Consider the following 21,456-nt stretch of genomic DNA (forward strand, 5'->3'; position numbering starts at 1 on the left):
ATTTTAATAAATTTTGCTTTACTTTAATTATTTTTCATTTCATTGTGAAAAATACATACTAAACGTGTTTTCACTAAAGGTGATCATGGTTGGGCCGTAATAAAATTTTAGGTCCGTTTTATAGGCTTGGGCCCTGTTTGGCCAAAAAAATGGGCCTAAAATTTTTCTCAAGTCTAGCCTGGATAAAAAAATAAAATTCGAGTCTGGCCCAACCGTATTAATTTTTTATATAAAAATAAATTTTAAAAATAAAATACATCAAATACACTAAAAACATTAAAATAAATGTTTACCAACAAATTGAAAATAAATTTTAAAAAAAGTCTTTATACTTAAATAACAAGCAAATTAACAATAACAATGACAAAATGCCTCTAAAATAGTAGCAAAATTAACAATAAAATAAGAGTTATACAGTACTTAAACAATAACAATAAAATAGTAACAATATAATAGTGAAATGGTGGCAAAATAGTGGAAAAATAACAACAGTTTTTTTTTATTTTGCAAATTCAGGTCGGGTCGGGTCAAAAAATGCTTACCCAAGGCTTGGCCCATTTTAGAAGGCGGGCCTTATTTTATTGCCCAAGCCCATTTTTCAGGCCTGTATTTTTTACCTAAACCCTCCCACTTTTCAAGCGAGCCTTCGAGTCGAGTCGAGTGGTCTGACCCATGATTAGGTCTAGTTTTCATTACTTTCATTATTGAAAACAAATTCCTATTTTTATCTAGCAAACATATCTTCCAATTCTTAAAAATAGAAAATATTTTTTTTCTGAAAATTAAAAATGAAAATAGAGAATGTTATCTGAAACCAAACTCTTTTTTACTTTTGTATTTAAAAATACAAGTCCAAATGTTAACATTATTAATTTTTTGTTAAATTTAATTTTATTACATTGTCATTTCTTTTGTTAAACGACTACCAAATGAGTAGTTTTTTATTTCAAAATGTCATACCATTAAATTTAACAAAAACGTGTTAATGGTGTTAACAATTGGATATGAAAAGTAGTGGGATTAAATTTTGAAAATAAATGTAGAGTAATTAAATTTCAAATATATGAACTTAAAGCACATTTAACCAAAAATTAATAATGTCTTATCCTTGACTTAATAATTTTCATTTTGATTATTGAAAGGTTAAAATATACTATATGTTTACTTTTCATATTTCAAAAGTTAGGTCCAATTGTTAAATTTAATGGGGTCACATTTTGAAATAATAAAAAAAACTTGGTAGCTATGTAACTAAAAAATGATGTTATTCTAAACCTAAATTTGATAAAAGAATTTTAACTGTGTTAATAATGAGACTTACATTTTAAATATGAAAAATAAAGGAGCTAAATTATTGAAATAAAAATAAGAAGGCTAAATTTCAAATAAACAAAGAGTATAAGTACTATATTGAAAAATAATGACAATGACTATATAACAATAATTTATACATTGATGATTCAGATTTGAAACTTAATAAGGAAGGATTAAAGAAGACTAAGACAGGTTGAATATTTTTCTCAAACGAAATTACAAGGATATTATGAGAAGTCGTATCATTGCCTTCGCCTGCAGATGTATGTGAATTAGCTTTGGCTAAATGCTAGTATCTTTCAATTTGAATTTTAAAAAATAGTGGTGAATTATTAAAATGTAATATTGATGATAATTTTTTAAATTTATCGACTTGTTTGAATTTAAAACTCTTAAAACATTTTTAAATTACAACCATATTTTCATTAAAATATTAGAAATATTGGTAAATCGTAAATTTTTTGAATAAAAAAATTTGAAGGTTTTTTCTAGAAGCTCATACCAAAAATTTTCTCGAAGAGTGCCTGTATCTAATCATATGTCGATCAGCCTTGGCTTCTCACGCTCTGAGATCAATTTCAGACTTTGATGCGGCGTGGGAAAAGTTTCTTTCATCTAATTTTACATCAGTCATTTTAGGTTTAAAGGGTGAATTTAGAAAATATCTTAATCGAAATTGAATTATAAATTTTGAGAAAGTCAAAATATAATTTCATCATGTATTAGTTTATAATTTTTTTTAAATTAAATAAAATTTCTTTTCATTTTAAGAATCAAAATATAATTTTACTATAAAATAAATTTATAATTTAATAATTTTTAAAAGAGCTAAAATGTAATTTCTATTTTTATTTTTTAGGGTCAAGCCCTGCCTGTTCCTTTTACATTTACTTCCGAGAGAGTACTTAAATTGAGAAGATTAATCACTACCACTTGATTTCAACTAAAATATATATCTTATATGAATTTTAATATGCTAATAATATTTATTTATTATTTTTCTAACGTGGTTTAATTATTTTTTCATATTATAATTATGTCACATATTCACGGTGCATTCAATAATCATATCAAAATATGTTTTTTATTTGACACTCAAATAATAAATATAAATTAATTAATAATTTTAAAATTAAATAAAATAAAATATAATTATTATATTTTGAAGGATTTAAAATATTATGTTAAATTATTATAAAAATAAAATTATGTTAAACGGGATAAAATGACCGCAACCAAAATGAATTACGGGCATTTTACTTGGTCAATGGGAACAACAAGGATTGAAGCTGATATTTTGTCACCAAGACTTGAGTCAAATTAAGAATTATTTTAAGGGAAGTTTATTTTTGTGGGGAATTGTATTAATAAAACAAAAAATTAGGACAAGAGAAACCTTAAACCACTGTTATAGTTTGAATTTTCCCATGGTAGGAAACTACCCAGAAAATAAATGGAAATTACAAGGATATTGCCAGAAGATTGCCTGTGTTTGATCATATCGTTGACTTCGCCCGCAGATGCATGTCGGTCGGCCATGGTTTCTCATGCTTTTAGATCGGTTGCAGACTGTGATGCTGTGTGGGAAAAGTTTCTACCGTCCGATTATAGATCAATCATTTCATCATCATTGCTTTCACTGGGAAAGAAGGATGTATATTTCCATATGTGTTTTCATCCCATTCTCATTCAAAATGGTACCATGGTAATCCCCAAACCTTACATAATATCATTGTAGTTAATTACTAGCAAACTATGTCTATGCATATGTGAACTACAAGGGTACTTTGGATTCTTGCTTTGAACTTGAGCTGGTTTGGTTCAAATTTAAATTAAAATAATTATTATTCTTCTTTAAAGTTAATTACAAAAAATATGGAAATAATTTGCATGGTATGATACAAAGTGGTTGTGTTGTTACTTTAGGTCCATTTTTGTGTATTAATTTGTAACATTAAGGTTGCTGTTGTTGTTGTTTAAACAGAGCTTTCAGTTGGAGAAAGAGAGTGGGAAAAAATGCTATATGTTGGGGTCAAAAGCACTTTCAATGATATGGTTATTGAGAGATACATTTATGCCTTTCCCTTGGATTTCCACATCTCTACCAGGGCTAAGGTTTGCTCCATTTTTTTTTATTAAATGATGTAATAATGTTAAGTCAAGATATAAATAATAATCACTACGTGATGTTATGATTGTTATTTACTTCATGAATTCCCTTTGCAGTGACAGGTTTCCTGAAGTTGCTAACATCAACCTAGTGTGGTGGATCGAGGTGAAGGGAAAGATTGAGACCAGAAATTTATCTCCCAACACAAACTATGTAATATACCTTGTGTTTAAGCTTAGGGATAGGCATACAATTGAGCTTAAGCATAGAACCGTAGGTTTGCATGTCAATGACGATAGAGTCGCTTCATGGGAATTACGAAGGGTGTTGATAGACCCTTATCGATGCGAGGCCCTATATATTCGAGATAGAGGAGATGGGTGGATGGAGGTTGAAATGGGTCAGTTTTTGAATGAATGTGGTGATGATAGAACTTTGGAGTTTAGTCTTAGAGAGACAGACACAAGTAATTTCCATAACCGAGGCATCATTATTGAAGGAATTGAGCTTAGGCCTAAAGATATTAGTAGTTTGGTAGACGTTCGACAATAGTGTGCCCATAATTTAGATTGTGTTTTCCTTTTTTAGTTAGGTTGAAAATACTAATTATTATAAATGGATATTAGTAGTTATATTGTATCTGTAACATATGTAAAACGAGTTTGGAAAAATTTTTAAATTGACAAAAATATCTTTTATTTTTCATCGATTACTAAATTTACATTTAAAATAATTACAATAATTAATTTAAGATTATTAGGTAAAATTAAAATAAAATAGAAGTTTTGATAATTTTGCATTTAAAATAATAATAATTTAATAGAAGTTTTGATAATTACACATTTAAAAATAAATAGAATTTAAATTACAATTATTAATTTTAAAATTGTGCTAATTTTAAAATAAAATTATTACTTGAATAGGACTCTAAGTATAAAATATAGTGAAAAAGGTTGTGAAATTTTTTTTAAATTGTGCTAATTTTATTGATGTAAAATAGAGTTATTATTTGAATAGAATTCTAAGCATATTAATTATCACTTAATTAATATTAGGTTAATTAGGTTAATTAGTTATTATTTTGAATAATGTTACTTTACATTAATTTCATAAAATAAAACTATATTGTATGTCCAAAAGATTAAAATGCTTTAATTATTATTTGAAAATTTTAAATTATAATATTTGAATTGATAAGTTAATATATTTTAATTATATTCAATAATTGAAACAAAAATAATATCTTATGTTAATTATTACAATTAAAAATATTTAAAAAATAATTAAATATTAAACACGTAAAATCATATAAAAGGCATGTGACATTAAAAGCTAATTTTTCTAAAGGGAGGAATTGATAAAATATCAATCTTAGAAAAATTATGAAAATGTGACAAACTATATGAATTTTATACGGATATAAATAAAATAATTTCTCTATTTTTACGAATTAGATGACCATTGTTATAAAAAAATGTTTGACATAGAAGAAATGGGTATTTAAAAGTTGGTGCAAAAACGTGATTTAAGAAATTTCAAGTATTTATATTTGTTTTTGAGAAATTGTAAATGTAAACAACAAACTGTGAAACTCAATACTATCAAGAAATACTATTGAGAGTTGGTGGACATTAGTATGCCTATAATTGTGGGACTTTGCCCAGGTCCTAAAGAATAATCAACTAAAATAAGTGTATAATTTGTCTGCAACAAATACGCAATACCACATGCTCACCCTACTATAACTTCATTCAAGCTTAGTTATAAAGTGAATAACTTGTTTATAACAAATATGCTCTAAAATAAATTCTTCACAGTGTACAAGTTAAAGTGCTTTTAATCTAATGCATGAATAATAACCAAGCTGTAGCACCCCTAACCCTTATCCGTCGCCGGAACAGGGTTACGAAGCATTACCAGGCTTTTCAGATCAAATACGAATATTTTATATCATTTAACATTCATATCAGAAACTAATCATAATCACTCATATTGCCCCTTATATGAGCCCTCGAGGCCCAAAATACACGTTAGAAATGAATCGGGACTAAACCGGAAACTCAGAGAATTTTTCGCAAAATTTCAAAAATTTCCTTAGGTGCAGGAGACACACACCCATGTCGCCAAGCCGTGTGGCTCACACGACCAAGAGACACGCCCGTGTCTTAGGCCGTGTGGGCATTTGATGTGAGGCACACGGTCATGCCCCAGCCGTGTCTAGGGGTGTGCAAAATTCGGGTAAAACTGAAAAAATTCGGTTAACCGACCAAATTTTTTCGATCGGGGGTCGGTTAATTATTGTAATATCCCTAAAATTACTACTGTAATACCCCGAAAATTACTACAGTAAGAAAGTAGGTATCCTTGATATAGTAAAATAAAGAAATAAAGTGACAAAAAGGGAAATTTTGAGTTATGGCAACATTGGGAAGTATATTATGATATATTAATTCAAGAAACGATTAAATCGCAAAAGTGATAAAAGTTTTGTTGATTAAGAGTAAATACTCAAAATTTGAGGGGCTAAAGTATAAATATGAAAAAGTTGAAGGACTAATGGTGAAAATATTTTAAGGGTGGAATAATCTAGAAACTAAGGAAAATGGATGAATTAGGACCAAATTGAAAAGGTGAAGACTTTTGAGGGACTAAATCGTAATTTTACCAAATTAAGTGATGACTCGAGGATGGAATTTTTAAAAAGTATAAAGGGTAAAATGGTTAATTAGAAGAGAGAGAAATCTAGAAGGCAATGATGATGTTGGAGATATTTTAGATTAAATAAATAAATAAATATTAGTTTATTAATATTTTAATTTGATTTTTAAATATTATTTTATTATTTTATTATTATTTTATTTAGTATATATATAAGAAAAGGAAGATGAAGAATCACCATCCCACCATTTTTTTCCCATGTACCAATGTGAGAAGAAGAGAGAAAGAAAGAAAGTTTTGCTTTCTTTACAATTTGGTCCTTTCACCAAAAATTCACCATTTTCACCTAGAAATCAAAAGAATTTCCATATCCATCAAGAGAGAAAGATAACAAGGAGACTATGGGGAACTAGAATATCAAGTTAGATTCAAGAAAGAGAAGCTGGAGGAGAGAGAAAATCAAGTTAAAGGTTGAAACTAATAGGACAAGGTAAGAACATTAAGATTTCAATATATTTTTAAGTTTGATATTATTGAAAAGTATGGAAATGATGTTATAGTAGAGTTTTCTTAAATAAGGTCCTATGTTCTTGATATAATAGTGAAGGAAATAAGAGAAAGTGATGGGAAATATTATAGAAAAAAGGAATAAGGGAGTTTTAAACTTAGTAATCAACATATTGCATTAAAACAGTTTTGGACAAAGAGAATAGTCTAACATTGAAAAATCACCAAAAATTGTCAAATTAGAAGATGAATAAAGTATGAAATTAAAGCTTAATGAGTCTAGTTTCTCATAGAACAAACGGTGTAAGCAATGGAGTTGTAAATCATAAGATATAATAAATTTTGTGAGAAAATGTCAGAATGATTTCGGGTTCCCCTGTTTTGACTTTGGAAAATCATGAGATATTTTTAAATCCTTAATGATTCTATTTTCAATAGAAACAAACGGTAACATCATCCGAATCCTGTGCGAGGAGATAATTAATTTTTAGTGAAGAAGGGTCGAAACTGTCAAACAGCAGAACATGGATGACTTTAAAGAATAAACTGCACTTATTGGCCAAATCATAAATTCTGAAAGTTTTATGGTAAGAAAAATGTGAGTCTAGTTTCATAGAAATTAAGCGGATCTTAATTCGGAGTTCCGTAGCTCAAGAAATAAATAATTTAGTGACTATGACTCAAGTGGACAGTTTTGAATGAACATATAAATAAATAGTAAAATTATAGATAATGTTACAAATAAGCATGTTATATACATTAAGGATGTGGAATGGAGAGGAGGAGGAGGAAAATATATAATTATTCAACTAGCATGAGTTTTCATTAAAAATGGCTAATTTGCATGTTTTAGGTTCAGGGACTAAATTGAATAAAAGTAAAATTTGTAAAAATGTCAAAACTGACCAAATTGCATGAAATGAATTGTTTTATTATTTAAATTAATAAATTGAATGAAATATTAATTTAGATCAAGATTGGGCGGAAATTCAAGGAAAATAAAAATTACCAAAATGTCCCTAAATTTTGGTATTTCGTAATTTACTTTAGTAAGTTCGTATGAACTATATTATGTATAATTTTAATTAAAGTGAATGTTATTTGGTGATGAATATTATATAAATATGTGTTTTATTATTGGAATTGAATTATTATTGGTAATATGTATAATTATTAGATGCATTGAAATTATTTATCTAAGCTCAGACATTAAATTTACCGGGCCTCACCAAATAACAGCCCAAAATTTAAAACCTACCCAAGCCCAATTACAAAACCCATTACCCAAAACACAAATCAAAAAAAAACCCTAACCCTAGGTGCGCCAGACCTAGGGCCTTCTTCATCTGATGCGCCATCAATCATCTCACCACTGCCTTCCTCGACTCATGGCCACGCCCATCACCCCACTTGCTGCAAAGAAGAAAATCACATAAGCACAAGGGCAAACAGAGAAAAAGAAAAAGAAGACTAAAATAACATGTAAAATTGGCTATAAAGCCAAGTATCATCTCGTAATAAGCCCCCTTTTTGCAAAAAACATTCAAGAAATAAGAAATAAAAAACAAATTCAACAACCCCATTTTCGTATATTTATTTTCTTTTTCTAGTTTTTTTCTCTTTATTTTTTTCCTTTCAATTATTTGTGTTCGATTTTGTTTCTTTTATTTTTTAAAACTATATATATAACATATAAAAAAAGGCAAAAAAACATACCTTTTGAATTTTCCGCCACAGGTATGGTGGTTGCATGTGACGGCCCCATGACCGGAGGCGGCCGGACCCTAGCCGGAGGAGGGACCGAGAAGAGGAGAGTTGAGAGAGTATTTTGTGTTTTTTTGAAGAGTGGAAGAGAATGAATTTTTGCTAAAAATTGGAATTTTATACCCTCTTAAGCAGGCGTCGTTTAGGGCTTGGCATCATAGCCCTAAAACGACGTCGTTTAGTCTTTAGACCCGATCCACCCGACCCGCCTGCCAAGGATCCCGTGTTTTCTATCAAGGGTTATTTGCGCTTCAGCCCTTCCGCATTTTCATCTGTTTCAATTTGGACCATTTGTCTTTTTCTCCTATTTTAATTTGGACGACGGATTTGTTCCCTTTTTTAATTTGATCCTCAATTAGTTGGGCCCCTAAGGAAGGGACGCGTGGCCTGAAAATCAGGTTTATTACCCATTTGGTCCTTCTTCCTTTCGCGCCCTTCTATTTTGGTCCTCCTTTGTGCATTTTATTATAGTCTTAACCTTTAAATTTTATTTTTATCACAAATTGACCCATTTTGTTATTTTTGTTGTTTTATTAACTAATCTAGCTATTATTATTATATTTTGCCATTATATATATGTATATTTACGTCACCATTATTATACCATTTAGTTTTACATTGTTATTGTTATATTTTATTTATATTTACTTATTTAAATTTTGAATATATTTGTCCTATTATTATTATTATAACTATTTATATATATCATCTTATTATATATTTATATCTTATTATATATATCTATATATCTCTTTATAGACACGTTTTTTAGCTTATATACATACATATGTTTTGTTATACATACATACATATACGTCTATATCCATCATTCATTTTTATAAAATATATGTATATACGTCTTTTTTTTACATATATATGTACATACTTACACTGTTTTATTTTACAATATACATACTTATATCATTTATTTTATGTAATATATATGTATGCACATACCCATTTTTTATTTATATATGTACATATTTATACTTTTATAATATATATACATGTGTATGTACGTGTTTTATATATATATACACATACTTATACATATTATTTATATTTTAAAATCTATATTTTTCTTACATATTTTCTATATTTTATAATTCACATACATATGTTTTTATATATATATCATAATACATATTAGCATCGTGTTTCATTTTGCCCAATATATCAAAATCCATTTCAAATAAATTAAATCTCGTGTTTAGATATTTGAAAAATCATACCCTAACTTACTGGGTTTCGATTTTCACAATAAATCTAAACACGTGAATATTTTCAAACTCGAGTTTTAAACGATCTCGGAATTAAGAAAAGATCGTGTCCTAACTTATGGGCATGATCCTTTTCTAAACCCGAGATAATTAAAAGTCTTTTAAATAAATAAATTTTTCGGCATGTACTCTCGTATCGGAATTTGATACGTTGTGTCCTAATGCATTGGATATGACATGTCGTTTCTCGAGATGAGGATTTTTTAAATAAAGGCAATATTTTGCGTTTGGAAATTCGAGAAAACATGCCCTAAGGTGCTGGGTGTCGATTTTTCTCGTTCAACCAAATAGCTAAGTATCCTTCCAAAAATTTCAAAATAAGGCAATATTTTGCATTCGAAAATTCAAGGAACGTGCCCTAATGTGCTGGGTTTCGATTTCCCGATTGACCGAATAGCCAAATATCCTCTTGAATTTTAATCCATGCCATTCGAGTTTTTTTCGGATCGTATTTTAAATTTCTTTAAAGTTTTCAGTTTTTCGACACTAAGACATTAAGTAATCAACTAGGTACCAATTTTGGGCGTATCGAGGGTGCTAATCCTTCCTCGTGCGTAACCGACTCCCGAACCCGTTTTTCTAAATTTCGTGGACCAAACTTGTTGTTTTAATAAAATTAAATTGTTTATTAAAAACAACCATCTTTTCAAGGTGACCCAATCACACCTCATCAAAAATGATTGGTGGCGACTCCCGTTTTCGTTTTCATTTTCAAAACCCAAGTCGACTCCGTTTTTCATCCAAAAAATGGTGTCAACAAGCTCGATTGAGTTGGAAGCTTGTCGGAGATATATCACACTATCCATTGGTTCTATCAGTAATTTTGGATGATTTGATTCTGGTTATAATGGCATGAATAAATTAAATTGGCCAACGTTAGCTCATTAATGTTTTGATTTTGATTGGTTATAAATATGAATGCTTGTTGAAATGAAATATTTGTAAATTAATTTGTAAACTCTGGTAATGCTCTATAACCCTATTCTGGCGATGGATACAGATTAGGGTGTTACAATTATTTTTTGATTTTTCGGTTAACGGTTAATTCGGTTCTATACCAGTCGGTTAACGGTGACTTAAGACCACACGGTCGTGTGCTCTAACCGTGTGGAAATGCCTACATTTTATGGGGGTCAAAATGCCCGTGTGGAGGGAGGCACACGGCCATGTGGCTGAGGCACACGCCCGTGTGAGCCAGGGACATGGCCGTGTGAACAGGTCGTGTAACTCTTTGTCCATTTATGGTAAAATAGAGTACAGGGTAGACACGGCCATGTGAGAGTCTCACACGCCCGTGTGGATCCCTAAATCCCCAAATTGGCCACACGGCTATGTGGCCAGGTCGTGTGGCACCAAAATTTACCCAAAAACCCTAATTCCTAACTGCACACGGCCATGTGGACCGCCCGTCTAGGGGCACACGCCCGTATGGGGGCACATGCCCGTATGGTCACGAAACCACCCTAAAATAGCCCAAAAAAACGTGCTTTCACCCTCGAAGCACTTCCCAACCCTCGATCACTCAAAATTACACCAAATCAAACAAGTTATGAGCATAAAAACAACGGTAAAACATCGTAGATGTAACACTCCTAGCTCTTACCCGTCGCCGAAACAGGGTTACAGAGCATTACCAGACTTTTCAGATCAAATATGAATATTTCATAACATTTAATATACATATCAGAAACTAATCATAAATCACTCATATTATCCCTTTTATGAGCCCTCGAGTCCCAAAATACACATGAGGAAATAATCGAGACTAAACCGAAAACTTAAAGAATTTTTCTCAAAATTTCAAAATATTCCTTAGTTGTATGGGACACACACCCTTGTGGCCAGGCCATGTGGCTCACACGACCAAAAGACACGCCCGTATCTTAGGCCATGTGGACATTCAAAATAAGGCACATGGCATGTCCCAGCCTGTGTCCATACCCGTGTAACTCTCTGACTTTGGTCATACGGCTAAGCCACACGCCCATGTGCTAGGCCGTGTGAGCATACTAATTTATGAAATTAAGGTTCAGAGGTCACACAGCCAAGCCACATGCCCGTGTGCTAGGCCGTGTGAAAATACCTAGACATTCTGTTTCTTAATTTTAAGGATGCAGGGGACACACGACCAGACCACATGCCCATGTGCCCTGCCGTGTGTCACACACGACTAAGACACACACCCATGTCTCTGCCTGTGTGGACGAAATTAGGCCATTTTAAGGCAACATTTCTCACCCATTCTTGATTTCAACATAAAGACCTCAAATTTCATACTCATAGGCCATAACAAGACCTTCAATACAACCAATTCTTAGCTTTAAAAATGTCATACAATCAATTCACACATTTGATTACTTACAAAAACCATATTTTACCAATTTATTCACCAATATGCCTATAATTTATCCATCAATTAACCACACCTAAACATACATCAAGCATGATAAAACTACACATATATATTTAAGTTGTTTATGTGAACAAAACATCATTTATAACATTTATACAAGCTAACTTTGATCAGATACACACCAACCCTATACATGTCATATAAACCATAATGTACGTTTCAAAGACTATCGAAATGAGTTGGATAGTGTGACCTGTTGTGCTGATCCAATCTCCCGACTTGACGATAATCTGCAAAGACATTAAACAATACAAATAAGCTTAATGAAGCTTAGTAAGTTCGATAGGTTAAACATAAATCTTATCGAACCTACTATAACAAATCAATTAAGTAAATCATTCAATGTACACTTCCTGCCAATCACAACCCCAATTGATGAATACACTTATTTCAGATCAATTCCAACATTAAATAACAAATCTTCCAATTCCAATTATATAAGTCACTTACCAAATCGAAGAACGGCTTACGAATAAGAGTACATCATTTTCAGAAGCCCGAAGGCTGAACAGAAGCTCATGAGAGCTAAACAGAAACCCGTAAGGGTTAAACGGAAGCTCGTAAGAGCTGAACAGAAACCCATAAGGGTTAAACAGAAGCTCAAAATAGCTGAACGGAAACTCATATGAGTTAAACAGAAGCTCATGAAAGCTAAACGAAAAGTAAACACGAAATTTCACAACAAATGCTGAACCTCGGTTAACTTGGGTAATTTGACACATTTTCCTCCAATACCGTCAATTCGCCGAATGTCGAATGTACTCAAATCCCACGTTCCATTCGTTTCGAACATTCAATTTAATTTCATAACTTTAACAATATTTCATTTTCAACAATAGATATGAATAAATACATAATATCATTCATCAATCTAATATATATATTAAAGTTTAACTATACGAACTTACCTGGATTAAATCGTAAGATTTGCAGAAGTTCAAAGACTATTTTGCTAATTTTCTTTTTTCAATAATATCTACGAGCTCTTGATCTAAAATATAAATTATAAATTACTCATTTATTAGAATATATTCCAATTCCAATTCACTTCACAATTAATACCCTCAATTTTTGAAATTACACAATTGCCTTAACTTTTACAAATTTTGCAATTTAATCCCTTAATTAATTAGTCCACTAAATGAACTAATCTTTCTCAATTGATAATTTATCTAAATATTCTAGCTATCATACAGCCCTTAATAAACAGAAATTAATAGCAAACCCTAGTATTTAACCTTTTACAATTTGGTCCTAAAATCTATATCTATCAAAATCACCTTATAAAATCATTATACAACAAAATTAAAGCTCCAAATCCATGTTATTTCATCAAAAAATCAAGTATTCATCAATGGCATCTTTCAAATTTTCCAATAAAATCAAAAACTAATAAAATAGTTATTGGACCTAATTGCAAAAGTCTTAAATTTCAAAAAAAGACAAGAATTGAACTTACTTGAAGCAAAAATATGAACCGCATTTTGGACTAAAGATTGGTGAAGAATTGACTAGAAACTCTTTTAATTTCTAATTTGTTTTCACTAAATTTACAATTTTGCCATTAATTTTCATTAATTTATTATTTTTAACACCTATGTCGCCTCAGCCATTACCTTTAGGATTATTTACTCTTTAAATCCTCCATATTTACCATTTAAGTCATTTAATCACTATTTCTTTAATTAGCAAGTTTTGAAATTTTTCAATTTAGTATTTTTAATTAATTAACTATCAAAACATTAAAATTTTCTAACGAAACTTTAATACCACCTTAATGACACTCCGTAAATATTTTATCGATTTATAGAAATGAGGTCTCAATACCTCATTTTCTAAACCACTTGACCTAATAAATCCTTATAAAACACAAATTACTAATACAAAAATCTTTCTAAAATCACATTTGACTTGTAAATACTAAAGCTTAAAATTTGCGAGCTTACTCGTCAGATTTGGCGGTCTTGAACCACTATTTTCCTACACCACTAAAAATCGAGTTGTTACAGTAGATAATAAATTTGCGAACACACACATAAAATGTTGATTTCCACAGTGTCAAAACAAGAATTCACAAATAAATTAGAAAGATGCGGAACCCACACCTGATTCGCGATCAATGACGTTCAGACATTGACTCGACGACAAGGAAGCGAAGCTCTCCAAAATCCACAAGCAAAACCGTTTTCAAAAAAAAATAAAGAAGAACAAAAGAAAAGAAACAAAGAAAGGGGAAGAGGAGAACATCTAGAAAAAAATGAAAAAATAAAAATAAAAATAAATAGTTATATCTTTTAACTTAAAACAAAACTGATACTTAACAAAAACAAAAAGAAATTAAAAATATTTTTCCAAAACACACACAATTAAGGCTCAAACTCAAAACCTTAAGATACACTAACACTCCTTCAACCACCATACCAGCAGGCTTGTTCTATTACTTAAATGTGCAACTAAACACAATAGCACAACTTTCTCTCTGAACCTAACCACAAAACTCAAAACCATTATTGAAAAAGGAAAACTTAACAAAGAAGGATTGAAATGAAAGTCGGGCGAAGCAGTCCAAGTCTTTTTTAAACACCCCTCCCCTTACTTATTTTCCCATCGAAGAAAATAAAATGGATATTACAAGGATATTGCCTGAAGAGTGCCTGTGTTTGATCATATCGTTGACTTCGCCTGTAGATGCATGTGGATCGGCTATGGTTTCTCACGCTTTGAGATCGGTTGCAGACTGTGATGCAGTGTGGGAAAAGTTTCTGCCGTGTGATTACAAGTCCATCATATCGGGATCGTCGTCGTCGTTGCTTTCGCCGGGGAAAAGAAGGATCTATATTTTCATCTCTGTTTCCATCCCATTCTCATTCAAAATGGTACCATGGTAATCCCCAAAGCTCACTCTTTAATCTCTTTCGACTTTTGTTCTTATAAAGCTTCACATCATGTAGTTAAATGCTACTAAACGATGTATATGTATATGTATATGTGAGCTGCAGGGGGTACTTTACTTTGGATTCTTGAGTTCTAGATGATCAAAATGCTTTTAACTTGAGTTCTATGTTTATTGCGTTTGGGAAATCAAAAATGTTTTTCATAGCAGAAGCAATGAATTTTGGGGTCAAATCTTTTGTGAAAAAGTGTTTTTCTGTCGAAACCTTAAAGTCTTTTTATGTTTTGAAAGTAAAAATTATTATTAACTATTTAAAAGTATATAAAAAATTAATTTAATTTAATCAATTGAGTTTTAGTACGATTGGCATGCACAGTTTTGTCAATACAAAAGGACGTGAGTTTAAGTGTGCCGAAACGCATTATAAAAAAAACAAATATGATCAAAACGGATAATAAGATTATTCAAAAAAATTTAAATTAATTTATAATTTATATATTATTATATTAAATTATATTCTAACCTTCAACCATACTTTTTGACAGAAACGGAAAACACTAAAACTTAATAAATTGTTTTTTTCACGGCATTTTTCAATTATATTTTTCAAAAGCATTTTTCAACCATAGCGACAATAGAAAATAAACTTTAATACTCTATTAAATAATGTGATGTTAAAGTTAAAAATTATTTAAATAAGTGTCATGACATACTAAGTAATGTTTTGCACTTTCATGCTCTCTTAGCATTAATACTCAAGGTTTGACATAATACATCCGCATTCAATATAGTCCCTGACATTAAAAAATGTGGTGAAAATTTTTTGGTTTCCAAAACATTTTAGTGTATGGCATTTGGAAAATTTTATACATTTATATCTAAAAATAATAAAACCAGTCTAAAAACCAAAAACACTATATGTCATAATCCACAATATTTTACTGGTTTAACATTGGTTGTGCTATGAGTAACATTACCTTACTAGTTGTGCCAACTGCAATGCTAAATAAAGCTTTAGAGCATGCTATTTTTTTACATTGATGTTATGTTATTTACTTTCATCTTCATGAAATTCTCTTTGTTTTGTTCTTATCTCGAATGTTTTAATAGGTTCTCAGAAGTTGCCGAGCTCAAACTTGTGTGGTGGCTCGAGGTGAAGGGGATGATTGACATCAGAATCTTATCTTACAATACAAACTATGCAGCATACCTTGTGTTTAAGCTTAGAAACAAGCGTACAATTGAGTTTAGGCATAGAGCCGTTGGCTTGCATATCAATGTCGGCGGAATCACCTCATGGGAAGTGCGGAGGGTGTCGTTAGACCCTTCACAAAATGGGACCCAACATGTTCGAGAGAGAGAAGATGGGTGGATGGAGGTTGAAATGGGCGAGTTTTTTAATGAATTTGGTGATGATGGAACTGTACAGCTTAGTCTTAGGGAGATTGATACAAGTTGCTATAAGCAAGGCCTCATTATTGAAGGAATTGAGCTACGGCCTAAAGATACTGGTAGCTAGGTAGACTTTGGATTAGGGTTTGGTAAGCTCTACGGCCTAAAGATACTGGTAGCTAGGTAGACTCTAGATTAGGGTTTGATAAGCTCACCTTATTTGAAGTGATTCACAATTTCATCTAACTCGTATGAATGATATTTTAAAATTTTCAAGCTGTGTGTTGATTCAAAATTATGTATTTTTCAAATATTTTTTTTATTTTTTAGTTTTACCGAGCAATAGGTAGAAAGAAAATTTTCTACCAAGTACATATATACAACGAAAAATTATAGTTTTCATCTTTTTATTTTTTTATCTATTTAATTTTTCTTCTTTTCAATTTTATTTTCACTCCACTAAATAAAGCCTAAAAAACGGATTTGAACAATAAAGTTCTAATAATTATTGATTGATTTGTTCAATAGTTCATCATTGACATTAACTATGTGCTTTGGATATCATTGAATCAAATCAACAAATACATTAATCAAAAGCCATTAAAATGTGCTTGTAACAATCTGTGAAAGCTAAACTAAAGGTGGGTTTGGATGGGCGATTGGGTGCGGTGCGTTTAGCTTACTTTTTGTCTCACGCTACAGTATCACTACGGTATCTAATCTCACCGCCACCACTGTTTTTACACTAACCGCTGGTAAACGCACCGCCCATCCAAACTCACCTTAATAGACATAATAATATAAAAAAAAAAAAGTAGAGGAAAAGAATAGAGATGAAAGTGGACATGGCATATTGCTTGAGAGAGTGTTTTATCTCGATTGGATCCTGTCATCGACATCGCCAACTGATGCTTGACGATCGTTGATTGAGTCTCCGATCTTTAGGTTTATAGAACGGGCAATTTAAGTGAATTCATATTATTTTCAAGTGCATTATATAAGTTTTTGACATGTTCGAATATTTATTCATTATGTTTATGTCATTGAGCAATAATGTATTTTAATTCATCAGGTTTTTTATCAAGTAATTGTATTTCATTTGTATGTACATCACCACGATGAAATTGGCTGCTTAATTACTAAGGAATTTGTCAAAATGGGATGTGGGATCTAACGAGTTTGGGTCGGGTCGAGTTTGGGTCAAGTCAAGTCAAGTCAAGTAAAAAATTCAGCTCATTTTCTAGGCTCGAATTCGGCCTGGACCGAAAAATAAGTGTAAAATTTTCCTTAAGTCCGGCATAGATAAAAATAATAAAGCCTGAGCCCAGTCCGGCTCGTATTAAATTTTTATATTATTTTTTATATAAAAAATTTTTAAAAATATAATATAACAAATACACTAAAAACATTAAAATAAATGTTTCCCAACAAGTGAAAAAGAATTAAAAAATATATACTTAAATAATACTAAGATACATGTAACTTAGCAAGCTAATACTTCTATATTAACAATAAAATAGTACCAATATAACAGTGAAATTACAGCAAAACAGTAAAAAATAAAAGCAATTATTTTTTGTAAATTTGGGTTGGGCTCGAGCAAAAAAAGCTTACCCGTGACTTGACCTATTTAGAAAATGAGCCTTATCTTTTGTCCAATCCCAATTTTCAGGCTTATATTTTTATCGAAACCCTCTCACTTTTCGAGCGAGCCTTCAAGTCAAACTGGATCTCAACCAAGAACAAGTCTAGATCTAACTCTAAGTGATATTTAAATGCTTAATTTGTGAGCAAGGAATGGATTAATATGAGATGTGAGATCCAACCATAACCTAGCATGATAAAATTTGATTGATATTTAAATGCTTAATTAGGCTATACTATAACAAAAGAGGTTTGCTAGATATCAATTTAATCAATAAATTTAAGAATTGATTATATTAAAACTACCCAATAATCGGAATTTCTTTTAAACAAAATTTTTATTCTAGCTTTTCTTATCAATCGCCCAAATAGAAAATGTGACATTATCTAGAATATAGGATTTATTATTATCGACACTAAAATTAGTAAATTTTAACTTCACAAGCTAAATTAAAAAACTAGCATCTACCCAACCTTTTATTTTTTAAATATATAATTTATATAAAAACGAAGTGAAACTTGATTTTGAAAAAGTAATGGAGTCCAGGCTGTTAGATTTGACTGGGAAATGACATGACGATTTGGCTTCATTTTCTGTTTTTGAACTTTTTAAGTAGCCCATGTTTTATTCTTTGATCAGCCCAGCACTGCTGTGGTTTGTTTCAACTCTAGTTTTAGTTTTCTTTTATCCCCTTAATCATATCCCAGTCAATTTATTCAAATATATATATATAGTAAAGTTAAATTTTTTATATTAATAACTTTTAGATTTAAATTTGTAGTTTTTTATTGATTTTATATATAAATATAAAAAAATATACTCATAATAATATAATTGTCTTTGTAAAAAAAGGTGAATATTCCTGTACTGCCCCTTGTTGGTCCCAAGGGACAGAGGAGGCTAGGTTAGCCAAAAGATGGTTATCGGTTCAAGGACGCAAGGTGCCCCTGCTTTTTCAGGGTAAGAAGGGGTAAAGAAAATGCCCCGAGCCAATGTTCGAGTACTAGGCGCTACGGCGGTACTTAGTTGACTCATGACATCAAATTAGCTAGATGTTTAATATATTTTTGGGTAAACTACATCGTTTGTTACTCTAGACAGGGATCGTTCCTATTTTAGTCACCCTATTTTTTTTTTTAATTTAGTCACCCAAATTAGAAATAATTGTTTTTAAAAAATTAAGATTTACTATTATCAAACAAAATAATTATACTCAATGCTTAAGTTTTACTAACATATCAACAGTGTTATAATATAAATTCAATACTTAATTTTTCAGTATTTATATTTTAGTTTATCAAATACATTCTCACTCAATGACCCTTTTTTATATAGTACTTACTTCCATCTATAATACCTCTGTAATAATATAAACGGAAGAAAATACACACTTAAACTTATATTCTTTTAATTATTATAATAATTTAAAATTTGAAGTCATAAATGTATGTATCCTCATTAAATTTTTAAAAAAAATTAAAGTCAAACATATTAAATATTAAACCATTGATTTACTAAAAAAACATGTATCACTTCTTTTCTTTTTTTATAACAACCATGGAATCAAGATCAACCTCAAGATGTTCCTGTAATAAGGTTAGGGTCTCTTCATATACTTACATCTCATCATATTTCTCATTTACAAATTTAGCCATCCAATCAGCTACTATGTTGTGTTCCTTAGGGATATGTCAAAAACGAACTTTTCAATTTCGGCATAGAAGTTGACTAATCAAACGCAACTCTGATATCATATTATTACCCGCACCACCAGCTAAGATAATTTCAGCATTATCACACTTCAACTCCAATTGTTTAAAACCAAGCTCTCATGCTAAATTGAGGCCTTCTAATATAGCTCTTACCTCAAAATTGAATATTGAATCCTTCTCAATCCTCGTAGCAAATCCGCACATCCAATTGGTATCATGGTCTCTAAATACTCCTCCAATCGCAACAGTATTATTGTTTTCCGAAAATGCACTCTGTGTTCAACTTAACCCACCCTTTCTTTAGCGTCTTCCAATGAACTCCCCACACCTTCTAGATGTGATGGAGCTCACATGATTTTGAGTTCACAAATCTTATTGCCCAGGCTAAACCTGTGCCCAACAACATCAACATTACTAGTATTTATTGCCATACATATCATTGATTTTTCATAAGTAATCTAATATTGCCTGAATATCGGTAGAAATATCGATCAAGAAAATGATAAAAAAAACAGTCAATTCATGAATCAGTATGGACCTATTAAACTAACAGTTGAATCGAATTTTATAAGTTTTAAAAAAATAATTATTTATTCTTAAAATTTCTAATAATTTACTTGCTTATAATCAAATGAATCAATCAAATTAAAAACTGATAAACTAAATAAATTTACTACTTGTCCGCTTCAAAAACATTATAAAAATTTAACCTTTATTCATAAACAAATTTAGATAACTAAATATAATGGTTCAAAAGATAAGCATCTTCAAGTAAATATTTTTAAAATTTTAATTTGTTTTGGTTTTCAATGATTGAGACTTTGTTATGCGACATTTGATGTTATAATGTCAATTTTCTAAAAGGAAAATAGAAAAGTAAAATTTAAAGAAAAAACTACTTGAGGCTTCAATGCAAAAATATGGTAATATCATCGCATTAGATTTATTTCATCCATCAGTTTTATTATATATATATATATATATATTAGTTTTATTTAACTTTTCGTCTTTTTCAATTTTTCCATTTGTATTATTTATCAAATCACCTCAAAATATATATAAAAAAACTTAACATTTGTTGACTTTTTAGTGACATACACGTAAATATCATCAATTACCTTTTAAAAATAAAAATATAAAAAATTTGTTTTAAAAATAAGACTTATTAAAAATATTTTTAATGTTCAAGTAAATAATCAAGAATTTTCATGTTGATAAGAGCAAATAACAAGAAATAGGAGAGCAGAAAGAAGTAAAACTCTACTTCTAATAAATTTGCTTAATCATCTAGTATGAGGTTAATTTGTAATTTTTTTCTATAAAAACTAAAATATAATTCAAAATATGGTACAATGATTTTGTGGTACTTTTACCTTTATCTTCTAATTTATTTTATTATGTTTTTGATTGATTTAAAACTCAATTAAATAAGATTGTGACAAGTAAACATTGACTGATTTATTTTATATTATTTTCATTGTCTTACGTGTCAAAATCAAGATTAACACGTACAATTTAAAATTGTTATTTCATATTAGTAAATGCTAGTTTATTAAAATTTAACCAGAGATTAAATTGATGTATTTTACTAATATAAGTTGCTCTCTTAGATAAAGAGATTTGACGTTCCACGTATCTTTTAAATTTATTTTTAAGAAAATAAACAGTCCACGCTTTTCACAAGTATCAAGGTTTCTTTATCAAGTCTGGCAGTGTGTCAAGTCTAAGCCTTTATCCGATTCATAAATTATTAATTAAAACTAAAAAA

The 21,456-nt window shown here is 30.1% G+C and overlaps 2 protein-coding genes across 2 annotated transcripts; both read left to right on the forward strand.

Annotated features, from left to right (window-relative positions):
• The first annotated feature begins 2,668 nt into the window (after positions 1–2,668).
• Positions 2,669–4,129, forward strand: LOC105800356 (putative F-box protein PP2-B12). Its single transcript, XM_012631439.2, has 3 exons — positions 2,669–3,019; positions 3,299–3,429; positions 3,541–4,129. The coding sequence occupies exons 1-3, from the start codon at positions 2,768–2,770 to the stop codon at positions 3,974–3,976; spliced, it is 819 nt and encodes a 272-aa protein (XP_012486893.1). The 5' UTR covers positions 2,669–2,767; the 3' UTR covers positions 3,977–4,129.
• A 10,324-nt stretch (positions 4,130–14,453) lies between these two features.
• LOC128032763 (putative F-box protein PP2-B12) lies at positions 14,454–16,607 on the forward strand. The gene is made up of 2 exons (XM_052621471.1): positions 14,454–14,930; positions 16,050–16,607. Exons 1-2 carry the CDS (start codon positions 14,668–14,670, stop codon positions 16,456–16,458), a joined length of 672 nt encoding a protein of 223 aa, XP_052477431.1. The 5' UTR covers positions 14,454–14,667; the 3' UTR covers positions 16,459–16,607.
• Positions 16,608–21,456: the final 4,849 nt, after the last annotated feature.

The sequence above is a fragment of the Gossypium raimondii genome, chromosome 9, assembly GCF_025698545.1.
Source record: "Gossypium raimondii isolate GPD5lz chromosome 9, ASM2569854v1, whole genome shotgun sequence".
Taxonomy (NCBI): Eukaryota; Viridiplantae; Streptophyta; class Magnoliopsida; order Malvales; family Malvaceae; genus Gossypium; species Gossypium raimondii.